This window comes from Rhineura floridana, chromosome 3 (assembly GCF_030035675.1).
Source record: "Rhineura floridana isolate rRhiFlo1 chromosome 3, rRhiFlo1.hap2, whole genome shotgun sequence".
Lineage (NCBI taxonomy): Eukaryota > Metazoa > Chordata > Lepidosauria > Squamata > Rhineuridae > Rhineura > Rhineura floridana.
In genome coordinates this window covers 24,428,262-24,442,950 of record NC_084482.1, presented here as the reverse complement: position 1 = coordinate 24,442,950, position 14,689 = coordinate 24,428,262, and the positions used below count along the sequence as shown (strand labels likewise).

The 14,689-nt window shown below is 41.5% G+C and overlaps 1 protein-coding gene across 6 annotated transcripts in view; it reads left to right on the top strand.

The window, feature by feature from the left end:
* LOC133379552 (cyclic AMP-dependent transcription factor ATF-7) overlaps positions 1-14,689 on the top strand; it is a 149,719-nt gene that overhangs the window by 97,981 nt on the left and 37,049 nt on the right. For all 6 annotated transcript variants that reach the window (XM_061615077.1, XM_061615075.1, XM_061615076.1 and 3 more), the window contains 2 exons: positions 4,766-4,862; positions 12,662-12,780. In XM_061615077.1, the coding sequence (XP_061471061.1) occupies positions 4,766-4,862; positions 12,662-12,780 (216 nt within the window). The remainder of the gene's footprint in view (positions 1-4,765; positions 4,863-12,661; positions 12,781-14,689) is intronic.

Sequence of the window (14,689 nt, the reverse complement as noted above, 5' to 3'; positions counted from 1 at the left end):
GGTTGGGAGCTGGGCTAGAGGTCCTGAATCTCTTATTTGCCAGACAGACAGACTGGGGATGCTTCTGGTGTACTGCCCACCCTGCTGCCCATTATCCTCCTTGATTGAGCCGGCCAAGGTGGTTTCAGATGTAATGTTTGAGGAACCAAGGCCTGGGTTTTTTGTGTGTGACTTCAACATTATTTTTGGTGACTTCACACTGAGGCTGCTTGTGAGTCGGCCTAGGGCTTCATGGCCTCCATGATAACTATGGGGCTGCCTCAAGCTGTCACGGATCTGACAAACAGAGCAGGACATACCTTTGATTTAGTCTTTGGTCCTGATGGCACAATGAGTGGTCTGATGATAGGTGAGGTTAAAATTAGCCCATTGTCATGGTCAAACCACTTTCTGGTGAAATTTGGATTTGTGACAGCAATTCCTATAGGAATGGGGGACCAATTAAGGAGATCTGCTCTTGGAGACTTATGTTCAGTGGATTTTCCAGTGAGGAGATCTGGCAATCCTGTCAAGGTCCTGGTCTCACTGTGGAATGGTAAGATGAAATGGGCCATCCACACAATCACTCTTGAGTGTCCTCTCCAGCACTGCAGAGCCTGGTCTGCTCACCCGTATACCAGAAATTTGCAAGTGATGAAATAGGCCAAACAATGACTAGAGTGCATCAGCATGAGATTTCTGCAGTGAATGTGGCAAAGAAAGTCTACTTGGCTTCCTCCTTTCCATCCTCTAGTAGCTGACCAGTGGAGCTGTTCAGAGTTACTTGGAGGTTACTGACTCCCAAGGGATTTTCTCTAGATCCTTTGGAGGCCCACTGTGAGAGTTTGTAAGGCACTATGAGAATACAGTTGCTCAGCTCCATAGCAATCTTGATGCCATAGTTAATGCAGAGCCATGTCTGATATGTAGTGCCACATCTAGCCATGTCTTGTGCGATCATTTTCAGTTGATACAGCCTGAGGCTGTTAACAAGGTGCTTGCAGCTATGCTGCTTACCACATGCTCTCTTGATCCCTGTCCCTCATATTTATTCACACAGAGTCATCAGGGTGTGACAAGATGGGTCCATGGTGTGGGGAATGCATTACTGTGTGATAGAGTGGTGCCCACTGCTTTGAAAGAGGTGGTGGTGCAACCACTCCTAAAAATTAAAAACACACACACTGGAGCCACTGTTCTATGAACTGATTGCTCATACACCTTTTCTTGGGAAGGTGTTTGAGAGGTCCATGGCAGAGTAGCTGCAGGCATTCTTAGATTAAACTAATTATCTAGACCAGCCTTTCCCAACCAGTGTGCTTCCAGATGTTGTTGGACCACAACTCCCATCTTTCCTGACCATTGGCAATGCTGGCTGAGGCTGATGGGAGTTGTGGTCCAACAACATCTGGAGGCACACTGGTTGGGAAATGCTGATCTAGACTCATTTCAGTCTGTTCAGACCTGGTTTTGGGACCAAATCAGCCTTGGGAGAGAAACATGGGAGGTAAAATCTTGCTGCTTCTGCTTGATCTCTCTGTGGTTTTTAATATGCAATATTATCCTGGAATGGCTCTGCAGGGTGGGTGTTGGGGCCATTGTTTTACATTGTTATGGCCTCAACAGTCTATGGGTGATAACCAGCTAAGTCATACTTAGAGAAGACCCACTGAGTCAAGAGATGGGAAAAATAAAATAAAGATTCACTGGTGTGTGTACATTGAAAAGTGAGCGTCCTTTGCAGCTATAACACTTTTTATCTGGAAGTGATAGTTGAGCATTGTCATGGGCCATCGATTACTTTCCCCTTGAATCCCCTGTTCTTCTTCTTCTGTCTCCTTTTCATTATGAGGTGATCATCATGCGTTAAAATAAAAAGTTGATGCAGCGGGCTGCATTCTACATCAAGTTTGCCTTCACATGTATCTCATCTCACTCAAAATTATTATTATTATTATTATTATTTATTTATTTATTTATACCCCGCCTTTCGGCCAAAAGCCCTCAAACCGGCTTACAAAGAAAAATAAACACAAGTATAAAATACATCAATGAAAGCAATACAATTTACAAAAATTAAACTAAATAACAAATAACATTATTAAGAAAAAAAATGTCCAGGAAAGAAACTCAGAATTGAAGACCTTGTCTTAAAAAGACATCCATCCTTTTTCCTGCAGTGTTTTGTATCTCAGTGTCACAATTCCCTGAAGCCTGTTCCAACTGTGGGCAGTGGCGGCTCCATGGTCTTTTCGGTGGTGCCATCTCCCGCAGCTTGTGTCCCGACGCCCACCAGCGGCGTGTTGTAGGAGCCGGCGAGGATGAAGCTGCGGCTGGGGGAGGACACGGGGCTGCCGGGGGAGGAATGCGGCGCCATGGGCGCAGGTTGCACCACTAAGGAAGAGGAGGTGGTGTTAGCAGGGGCGGCAGCTCCCAAGAGGCAGAAGGGCGACTCTGGACACTCGGTGGGCTCCGGCGGCCCGTTGAGTTCCGTGCTCTGGACTTTGTGCAGCTGCTTCCGCCTCCAGTCTGAGCACGGCTCCCTACCGCTACCGCCCGAGTCTCTCGCCAAAAGCCCTCCAGCAACGCTGCCACCGCCTCCAGCCCTCCCTGTCCCGCCAGTCCTCACAGACTTTGGGCTCCAGGTGGCAGTGGCAGTGGATGAAACAGAGCAGGAAGTGGCAGCGGCTTCCTTACCCAAAGAATCCCACCGAGGAGGAGATGCAACCTGCAGCAGCAGCGGCCGCAGCTACCGCTGTTCCTCCTGCCACCATCTTGATGGTCTTGAATTAAACGAGGCAGTTATGGGGGTCCTGACATTTACAGTTCTCATGGACAGCAGAAAACCAGTACTTGTACTTAACACTCCTAAACAATTACATACTTCTCAATTCAAACCTTTTTTTTTTCGTTTACAGAAACAGAAATGTTTAATAAAATAGAAAGTGCAATACATGTCCGGGCTCCCTAGGTACTGCTAAGGCGCCTCTCTTCTCTTTGTTCGGAAGATACGTTTTTGTAATAACGGGGGGGGGTATTTGACTCTGAATCCTGTGCTTCTAATTTTATACCCACACATAGCCCTTGAAGGCTAGGATGGAGAATCTAGTTTTCACTATCACATATCTACTTTAAAAGAGCCAATATTGTGTAGTTGTTACAGCATTGGGCTAGGATCTGAGAGACCAAGATTCAAATCCCCACTCAGCTGTGAAGCTTGGGTGGGTGATCTTGCACCAGTCACAGTCTCTCAGCCTAACTTACCTCACAGGGTTGTTGTGAGGATAAAATAGAAAGGGAGGAGAACCATGTATGCCACCTTGAGCTCCTTGGAGGAAAGGTGAGAAATAAATAAAATATGATTCTGCTTTTGAGAGGCTAATCAATATGGGCATGCAATTCACCAGAGCAAATCATTACTTCAGGGAAAAGGGAAGTGGTAATAATTCTGATAAATGAAACCTTGAGATATTGTTTCAGTTTGGTGCTCAGTTAGGAATTTGGGCCAGGTAGCCTCAGATCACGTCACTATCTCTCAGTTGCATTGCACTTAGCAGCTGGGAAGCTGAAACTGTGGAGCTACTTCCCAGGATAACTGTGAGAAAGAAGAAGAGAATGATAAAACACTTAGCAAATTTAAAGTGTTACAAGATGAATCATTGTTAATAGTCAAAAATTAAGACTGTAAGCTTTAATAGGTTTAAATTTTCAATTTAATCATTAACTGATGTTTAGTTGGTTGGTGGAGGCCAATGTTCATATGAGATTGAGAGTAAAGAGCACACTTCCTATTTTAAGAAAGCTTTCTTGTTTCTGTTGTGTATGTTTACTATAATAGGAAATGAAAAAGAAAATATTAAAAACTGTATTTTCTTACTATAGTAGCTTTTGTTTGATTGCTTCTATCAATATTAAAGAAGGGCATCTTTATTGGTGTTTTGGTGACACGCAAATGTTACCAAATTTTAATTTATCGTTGTGCTTTTTCACAGATTAATAAACTAAACATTATTTTTAATTGTTGGCAGCCCTAGCAATAATAAATGTCCTTAGCCATGAGCTCTTGTGGGGAGGGGAATCCATTTTTGCCAGCAAGGTCCCAGAGACCAGCTATACTTTGTTCCTTCCTATAATAATAATGCAGGTGGAACATAGTATATGTGAGCACATGAGATGCTGAGGCCCTTGTTCATTGGGAGTGATGATTGAGCTCTTGCATTTGTCTGTGTTTGTAGCCATTGGACATTGATCTAGGGCCAGCCTAGTTCTGTCATGTTTCATAAACTGAGGGCCAAATCGCCTTGTAGATGCCAGCTTTGTTTGGCACACTCCAAACCATTAACTGATTCTACCCCTCCATCGCCAATAGTAAATAATTTCTCTCTCCATTAGTCAATAATAAAGTGACACATTTTGCAGAGCGCTGCAAAAAGAATATTTCATGTTTCCTAGCCTAGTTACAGTAACTACATATCGTTGCCTTTTTTTTCTGTCCTTTTTAAATTTTGATTATTAAACCCATTTCCCTCTATTAGTCAGGAGCTCGGCATGTTATATGGCTTTTCCTCCTCCATTAGAGAAAATGTGTCAAACAGCACTTCTCACACAATCTGGCCTGTTCTGTTTTTGCTTTGCACTTTGTAGTGATTACATTACTGCCTCCATCGTGGGGCATTCCCACCCCACCCCAAATCATGGTATAGAATGTACAGTATAACATTAAATGCGTTTATGCATTTATTCTTCTCTCTTCCTCTCCTCCCCCCCTGGCCATTTTTCATTTCAGAGGTTTACAAATGAGGACCACCTGGCAGTTCATAAACTCAAGCATGAAATGACCCTGAAATTCGGTCCTGCCAGAACAGATTCAGTCATCATAGCAGGTATGTGTTGCAATCCAGGTTGGTTTGGAAAGAGACACATTTAATACCGTCTACTTATAAAATCGATACCAAAGACCAGATGCACTGAATATCTGTTCTCTCCATGTTGTGGCCTTCATTTAATCGGGAAGAAGTGGAAGGAAGGAAGAAACAAAGAAGATTCGAGATCATTGCCTTTTTATGTGTTGTGCCAATACCAGGTTTTGTGATGAAGAGTGATTTACAGATGGATGGCCTTTCACATTTCTTCATGCTTTTTTTCAGGATGATGAACAAAACCGACAAGCTCTGCTTCCTCTCCTCATTCCAAGTGTCAGTTTTCTCAAGCTTTTTAGGCTGTCAGTTAATAAATTTGAAACACCATCTTGTGATTTGGCTCTTGCCAGCGCAGGTGCAGTCAGTGCAACCCTTTATACAAGATTTCAGGAAAATACACCTGGCTGGCTGACAGTAGGTTATTGCAATTCAGGAATATTGTCCTACCCTGTCGATTAGCCTGCATTTTGAATCCTTAAAAGGGGGTGGGAGAGTTGCAATCATTTATTGAATATGTTTTGCTCTATTGAATGGTGAAAGAAGAAAAAAACACCACTTTGTATTCAAGAGTTTCCACTTGACAATTGGTCCACACTATGTTGGATTGCTGTTATGTGCTGTAGATGGAGCTGCCCTTAAAGACAGTCCAGAAGCTTCAATTGGTGCAGAATGCAGCAGCAAGTATGCTTTTAGGAGTTTTGTCCTCCAAACATTTTGTCTTCCTGCCATTTCATGCCATCAACACTGGAGCTGGAAACAAATAGGCAGCCAAGTTAAGGTACTGGTTTTAGCCTTTAAAACCATAAATGGTTTGGGACCAGACTATCTGAAGGACCACCTACTATACCAGTATGTAGTTGCCTGAGCCTTAACATGGGTGTCCGAGGGTCTGCTATCTAGTCTACCAGGGACAGGGCCTTTTCTGCTGGCCCCGTCTGAGGAATATCTCACCAAGAAGATACAGATTGTCTTCTTTGTTGGCTTTTAGAACATCCCTAAAAACTTTTTAATTTCAATCTGGTTTGGGGTGATTTTATGGCACTGTGCTTTTATTTTATTTTTTTAAGTTTTATTTAGATACACAAAATGCAAAACAAAGATGAACAAAGGGAAGAAAAAACAATCCTCCCAGGCTCACCCCTCCACAGTGTTAATAGTCTATCAGTGGATACCAGAATGTTTGCTTAGGGTCTGATCAAGCATTTATATAAGATTCAGCATATTCTAGTAGCATCAGGAGATGAGAAAAAAGAATGTAACAAATAAACAGGTGGACGCATATCCATCCAACCGTTATGTCATGATGACCTGATAGGTAAAGATGTTCCTGGCAACGCATTTTTCATATGATACTGTGATTTAATAATGCCTTGATCTACTGCTGCTGTTTGAATGTTGTTGGTTGTTTTATTGTAATTAGATAATTAATGAAAATGCGTGCTTCAGCTTGCATGGTGCACATTCACAAGAAGATTATAGGGAAGAAGTTCTGAGTCTTGTGACAGTTGTAAAACTTGTAGAATTATTGGCAAATGTGGTTTCTTCCATTCCTACAGCACTGACAGGGAAAATTAGCTGCTCATTTTTTCTTAATATAGAGGTATTGAGGCTGCAGTCCTATACCCGGTTATCTAGGAATTACCCCCATTAAACTCAAGAGGACTGAGTAGACATGTATAAGATTGCACCTTAAAAGGCAGTAAAAGTTGGTTGTGTGCCATGGACAAAGGAAGCTGCTTTATACCAGGCCAGACTGTGTCCATCTAACCTAGGATTGTCTGTTCTGGCTGGCAGTGGCTGTCTCCAGGGTCTCAAGCAAAGGTCTTTCCCATTGTCTGATCCTTCTTATACAGAGGGATTAACCTTCAGAACTTGTGCATACAGTGCTCTTGTCACTGAGCTAGGATCCCGCATCTGGACTGGATTTTGTACCATTGTAAAATGCCTCTTCGGTTCACTTATGAATACCAGGGCTGTGGAGTCGGTACGCCAAACCTTCAACTCTGACTCCGACTCCTCTATTTTTCTACTGTCCGACTCCATCTCCGACTCCACCCAAAATTGCTTCCAGCTCCACAGCCCTGGAAAGCCCTGTAAATGTCTTTTTAAATTGGAAGCTCTCATAGGAGCATTTTTATCGCTGCCTGAATATGCGCTGATCTTGGCATCACAGCATTTGTCTTCATCTGGGTCCTGTGTCATACACTGACACACAAAATGTTTTCCATCTTGAGTTATGGTGAAATGCTCAACTACAGCAGACTTCATGGGAAGCTTCTTTGACATTTTGAATTTATATTTTAAAAAATTTGTCAATCAACATTTATTTTGAAGTCGGAGTCCTACCGACTCTGACTCCACCCAAAATTGCTTCCGACTCCACGACTCTGACTCCACAGCCCTGATTAATGCAGTCCTTTTTAAGAAAAATCTTGCTGTATAAAAAGATCAGAAGTTACCATTTGGTTTTGTGTAGCCATACTGTCTATGAAGAGGTGCTAATGTGCTATATGCAAAATCCTTCTTGCTCTTGAAACTCTTTCTTTCTAAAGCATGAAGGAACTGCTGAGAGAATTCTGCATATAGTACAGTATTATGGGTTTGAACAGCTGGAGCTTTGACAAAGCAGGTCGCTTATCTGTGGGGTCTTTTGCCCTATTGTCAAGCACAAAATGTCCACAGTACTAGCAGTACCCCTATCTCCAGTTGTGTATTGTGGTGCTGATAGCGAGGATAGGAGATGCAAGTCATTTATTCCTTTTGCAACAGCTATGCAATTGAGCAGATGAGTCATTCAGAGCTCCTCTCCTGTCCTTGCAAACATCCTGAAAAGATCAGCCCTCACAGCTTGTCCCAACAAGAACAAATCAGACTTTTCTCTCTGTGAGACCAAATAACGTAATTTGCAACCAGAAGGTTTCCCCCGAATTCTGAGCTTGCTAGCATCAGCCAACCTACTACAAGTCCAGCAAAATCTGACTTATGTGGACCTAGATTTTAGCCAAGGCAGTCTGTATCCCTTTCTTCTGTGGCTGTACTATGTTCATTTGAAATTATGAGAGGGGATGTGACATATTTCTAGCCTTCATGGATCTCAAAATAAACTTGAAAATGTGTGGCCAATTCATTGTGACTATGTAGCTGATTCCCTTTCCCATAGCTAATAGAAAGAAAATGAGTTGTGCATAATAAGCAAATCTACCCAGATATATATAATTCAGGTCATAGAATTTTTTTTACTTGATGCAAACGTGTTAAATTCCATTTTATTTTAGTGCAGAATGTACATAGCCCTTCAGCTACAAAGCAAAAACGAGTGCTCTGCAGTAGTTGGAATAGGCATTCTGAAGCAGAAGTGAGGAAACTGATGCTTTTTAAATAGTCACTCCTGCAGTTTCTCTGTGGCAAGTAAAATTAATCTCCAGTAATTAAGAAAGTTTTTTTAATTAATGTTAATTAAGAATGAATTTTGTAAATTGGAATTAGTGATGGTCTCATCTAGGGATGGTATTCGCAGCCTAGTTCCGATCCGCTTATATTCCGATAGTCCATTGTTCAATCCCAATCCCCCTTTTTTAGTTCCCGCTTGCTTTTGCACTTCCCAATTCTATCCATTGTAGTATTTTGGCAGCAAAAAAAATTATGTATTTAACATAAATTAATTATGATAATTGATAATAGCAATTGTAATTACGAAGATAATCACATAAAATTGGGGGGGGGGGAAGCCATGCCGATTACAACCGCAACCCACTGCAAGAAATCAGTGCCAGTCCAAAAAGACAGCAGACTGTCAGTTTCAGTCAAAATCCAGTACTAAGTCCAATTTAGCAGATATTCTTTCACATCCCTAGTCTCATTTAGGCTACTGATGTGCCACAAATGATTTTAAATAGGCATGGTCAATTGTGGTAAAAATAAAGTGTAAATAGAATGGTGGATTTCTTTTTAAAAAATGTTTATTTGATTTTACTAAATATGCAGGAAATATTCTTGAAATTACAATGGACAACAGGCATACATATCCTTAAAGCATCTTGGATAATTATCAAACTAAGGAGAAAGAAAGGGAGGAAAGAAACCAGAAAATAAGCATGTGCCAATTTCAGAGGTCTAATTGTTCTGTTGCTGTTCACAGAAATAGTCGAGAATGGCTGGCAATCCCAGGAGTACCGGGGATCTGGGTCAACTATAGATGTTCCATATATTGATTGATTGATTGATTGTTTAATTATTTGATTTATATCCCACCCTTCCTCCCAGCAGGAGCCCAGGGTGGCAAACTAAAAACACTTAAAACTTCATAAAAACAGACTTTAAAATACATTAAAACAAAACATCTTTAAAAAAAATTTTTTTTAAAGCTTTCAAAACATCTTTTTTTAAAAAAAAAAGATTTAAAACATTTTTTTTAAAAAATCATATTAAAAAGCAATTGCAACACAGGCGCAGACTGGGACAAGGTCTGAACTTAAACGGCTTGTGGAAAGAGGAAGGTCTTCAATAGGCGCTGAAAAGATAACAGATGGCGCCTGTCTAACACTTGAGGGGAGGGAATTCCACAGGGATATAGTTGCATATCTTGCCAAGATTGTTGGAACTTCTATTCTGTGCTCCTTCTGGAAGAGTGGGATATAAATTTAATTAAATAAAAATATCCTTGAGAAATGTAATTAAAATACAGATATCCTTAGGAAAACACTACTACCACCAAATACAGATGTAAATACAGATATTTGGGCTGGGACAGATGGAATGGGCCAAGATACTATTATAAGCATTAACCAAGACCCTGAGTATCAGAATCCCTTTGAAAAACTGACGTGATCTGATCAGCATTTCTTTCCTACAGGGCGGGGGGGGGGGACAGTGGAGACATGAACAAGCCTGCAGTTCAGTACCATCCAAACTATTCAAGCAGTCACTTTACAGCAGGGGCGGGTAATCTTTTTGGCCTAATGGGCCAGATTCTTAGCTGTCCCCATCTCTGTGAGCCAACTTTGATATGTGGATGAAACAACCAACCTGCCAGTTGCCTGATGTCATTATGATGTCACATGACTGACAGGTGGGTTATCCTGCCTATCTGTCAAAGTCCCTTGCACTGCACTTTCCCCAAACCATGCCCTGCTGGTTGTTGGGCACTTGGGAACTACAACACAAAGGGGCTTTGCCAGCCCTATCCTTGCCAGCACCCAGTGTAGGGCTGGCAAAGCTGTTTTCTACAGGGATCAGCTGTGTGATCAAGTTCTCCACCAGGAATGTGGTTGCACTGTTGATCCAGACACTTCTGTACCAGCCCCATACCTGACATCACATATGATGTTAGGTCTGGGACGGCTGAGCATGGTTTAGGGAAAACAGCCTTGTGGGCCAAATTTGATCCCTGGGCCAAAGATTCCCACCCCTGTTCTAGAGGAACAATATTTTTAGCATATTCTGTGTAATACCTGCTATCTGATAGGTATATCTCATACTTAAGGGATCCTGGAGCATACCTTTTAGAGCATATGGGAATACTATCTAGAGCAGAAGATGACTTTTGCACCTCCTCTCCTCACAAATGCCCCCTGCTTCCATATTTGTGCCCCTCTCACTATTCCTCCACCCATACAACCACCCAATAATTCTCTCCAACCCTATGCCCATATGATGTCCAGCTGCCTGTTCCATAAAGAAGTCTCATATACCCATGGCATCAGTAGGATTTCTTATAATCAGATTGTGTTTTAAAATATATATTACACTTACTAATTTAACAGAGATATTAAAGTCTTAAAACAAACCATTACGTTTTATTTGTTCTTCAACAGCTCTAATATGATTCAAAGGCTGCCATAGCCAAGGTGGCAGTTACAGAACACCAAGGATTATACAGCCACAAGAGTGTCTGTACTATAGCCAGCATGGATTTTTCACATGTTAAATTGAAAATACCCCCGTGCCATACTGCTACTTCCTTATAAGCTTATTTCAAAAAAAATCTTACAAAACTTACAGTCCTGAACTCAGATATGCTTGCTTAACAACTCTCTTTTCATGCCAATACACAAACACGTAAGAGAGAATCCAGAGTTCAAGGTCTAAGCAAGAGTAAAAAAATCTAGATCCCCGTTGGACTTTTTTCTGTCAGTGATCTCATAATTTGTTGAAATTAATTAAAAATCAGCCACATTCATAGAGTACCTGTAATCCTATTACTGACCTTGCCCCATACTCTGACCTTCATCTTCTGCAATATAAAAGTTTAGAAAAAATGCATGGCTAATTTTTAATTAATTTTAAGAAAATTAACATTGGAGTTGATTATAAACGCGGGCATGCCCAGTAAGAACCAACTGTCAGTGTTCTAAAAGCCAGACTAACAGCTGTTTGGCTTGGCTAATCGGGGGCTACACCCACGCCAGACCTTTAATCCACTTTAAACAGTCATGGCTTCCCTCAAAGAATCCTGGAGAGAGTAGTTTGTGAAGGGTGCTGAGAGTTGTTAGGAGACCCCTATTCCCCTGACAGGACTCCAGTGGCCAGACTGGTTTCACAGTCAGCCCCTCTTCCCAGAGAATTCTGGTGAATGTAGCTCTGTGAAGGTGATGGAATGTCTCCTAACAACTCTTAGCACCCTTCACAAACTACACTTCCCAGGATTCTTTGTGGGAAGCCATGACTGTTTAAAGTGGAATAAATGCCTGGTGTGGATATGGCCAGGGATAGATTTGGTTTAAATTTGGGTGGGAGACCAAATGTGTCTGTTGTAGAATAAAATGGTGGGGGAAACCCTGAAAAATGATACTGTTAACAATGGTTTTACTTTTGGAAAGGAAAGAGGCTTTTCCACTGCCTAGTGCCAACCCATCTAATTTCTTCTCCCCCTGCCCATCCCTCCCTCCGGTCAGTTCCACCTATCCATAGGAGTAAACCCCACTGAATTCAGTAAGCATGCAAATGATCAAACCTGCCCCCCTCCCCACTCCAGCCCTCCCCCACTCCTCCCCCGTGGTCAGTTTTACATCCTAAGCATGATTGCATAGAAGTTAATCCCATTAAACTCAGTAAGCATGCAAATTATCAGACCTGCCTTTCCCCTCCCCATTCACCATATGCTCAGAGGGATATGCTACCAAATTCTTCCAAGCTACACAGGAACTGGATTGGACTGTAAAAGACCAACCCGAATTGTGTTTGTATTTTTACACATTTGTAGGGCAGTGCAATACCTCAAAGAGGTCAGGCCTCTTGCTCCTCTGGTGCAATCACTAGAGCTGCACAATTTCCCTACTTTTTAAAGTTTGATAGAAATATCTGTTGGCTATAGGTACGTTCTTAAAATGCAAGGGCTTTTTGCCTATTTGTGAATAGAATATTCACAAGTGTAGAATTTGCATACATGAGTGATATCAAGTATTCTCCTCCAGATTGAGTCCATGCGGTGTTACGGTTACACGTCTATAAAGCCAAAAGTTTTCTCTTATTGCATCTGATCCAAGAACACTGGAAATAATTGACAGATCAGAGAAGCTGTGACTATTGGAACTGAAGTGATTTGCAACTAATTGTTCCTATTCTTTTTCATCAAAACTGTGGATTTATGTTTCCTAAAATGTGCATGTAAGTCAGTTGTAGTTTTTGTCACACAAAATACAGGCTGAAAACAACATTGCTATGCAATTCTTCTATGAATAAATAATCTCCGGCTTCTCATTCTATGAAGTGAATATTGTGATCTAAACTTACTTGTCATTGTCTTTCTGTGGCTCTCTAAACAGATCAGACACCAACACCAACCCGTTTTCTGAAGAATTGTGAGGAAGTCGGCCTCTTCAATGAGTTGGCAAGCTCATTTGAGCATGACTTCAAGAAAGTCACAGAAGATGACGAGAAAAAGGCAAGAGGCTAAGCATTTTCATTAAGCTGAATTTTGGGAGCTGTAGGGAACTTAGATGTTCTGTAGTGTCCGTAAATTGTGTTCATCAAGTGATTATTAACATGCAAATTTCAGCATTGGCAAACATCATCAGCCCAGAGGTTCATCTAGTTTTCACATTTTGCTCTAACAATGGCCTGTATTGAATGTGTTGGAAGATGCTACATGGTAGTTGTAGAGTCATGCCATTATGCTGAGTCAGATAAATAGTCCCCACTGTTGAAAGAATTGCACTGGCTGCCCATTAGCTATCAGGCTAAGTTCAAGGTGCTGGTTTGATGTATAAAGCCCTATACAGCTTGGTACCAGGATACCTGAAACATCATTTTACCCCTTATATACCCGGTTGATCACTGCAGTCTGCAGGTGAGGGCCTCCTGAAGATACCATTTCATCTGGAGATCTGTTCTGCACAGTATAGGAAGTGGACCTCTAGTGTTGGGGCACCTACCCTTTGGAATTCGCTTCCTTTAAATATTAGACAGGCACCATCTCTGTTGTCTTTTTGGTTCCTATTGAAGGCCTTCCTCTTTCAACATGCCTTTTAAGTAGAGACCTTATTGCAGTCTGCATTTGTGTTGGAATTGCTTTTTAGTTTTTTAAAAAATATATGTCTTTAGTGTTTTTGTTTGCTGTCCTGGGCTCCTTCTGGAAAGAAGGGCAGGATATAAATTTAATAAATAAAACAAATAATAGTCCATCTAGTTTGGTACTATCTGCCCTCACTTTAAGAAACTTTCCAAGATCTTCCAGAGGTCTGTCTTGGTCCTGCTTCCTAAGCCGGGGACAGCAGCTATGTGCAAAGTTCTTACTTCTAACTCCATTCCTTTGGACCTTCCTGTTTGTGTTTTGCATACAGTTCATTCTTTGCTTCCGTCAGGTGGTTAAGGGCATCTTGAGTAAAAACAGCTGGATCACCTTTCTGTTTTGTGAACACATGCTGCTGTTGTTGTTATGTGCCTCCAAGTCGACTATGACTTATGGCGACCCTATGAATCAGCAACCTCCAAGAGCATCTGTCATGAACCACCCTGTTCAGATCTTGTAAATTCAGGTCTGTGGCTTCCTTGATGGAATCAATCCATCTCTTGTTTGGCCTTCCTCTTTTTCTACTCCCTTCTGTTTTCCCCAGCATTATTATCTTTCTAAAGAATCATGTCTTCTCATGATGTGTCCAAAGTATGATAACCTCAGTTTCATCATTTTAGCTTCTAGTGATAATTCTGGTTTAATTTCTTCTTACACCTAGATTTTTGTCTTTTTCGCAGTCCATGGTATGCTCAAAGCTCTCCTCCAACACCACATTTCAAATGAGTGGATTTTTCTCTTAGCCGCTTTTTTCACTGTCCAACTTTCACATCCATACAGAGAGATCGGGAATACCATGGCCTGAATGATCCTGACTTTATGTTCAGTGATACATCTTTGCATCTGAGGACCTTTTCTAGTTCTCTCATAGCTGCCCTCCCTAGTACTAGCCTTCTTCTAATTTTTTGACCATTGTCTCCATTTTGGTTAATGACCGTGCCAAGGTATTGATAATCCTTCACAGACCATCACAAAATTACAAAGCTATGTCCTAAGCTACTGTTTCCTCTTTCTTCTTTGGTCCATGGGTAATGTATACTAGTACAAGACAACTAAAGCCCAACCAACTTGCAATATGTGACTGATAGGCCTCATGAAAGGAAGCCAATGGCTGATGACTAAAGTTTTTTAGATTTTTAAAAAAGGATTTAGAACTTAGCCACAAATTAAACAAATCCACCTGAAACATAGGTGCAGTAAGAGCTTCACAAACCTGGTCACCATTGGCGACTGCTCCTTCAAGAAGCAGGAGCCTCAACTTGCTGAAAGGAAGCTCCTGCTG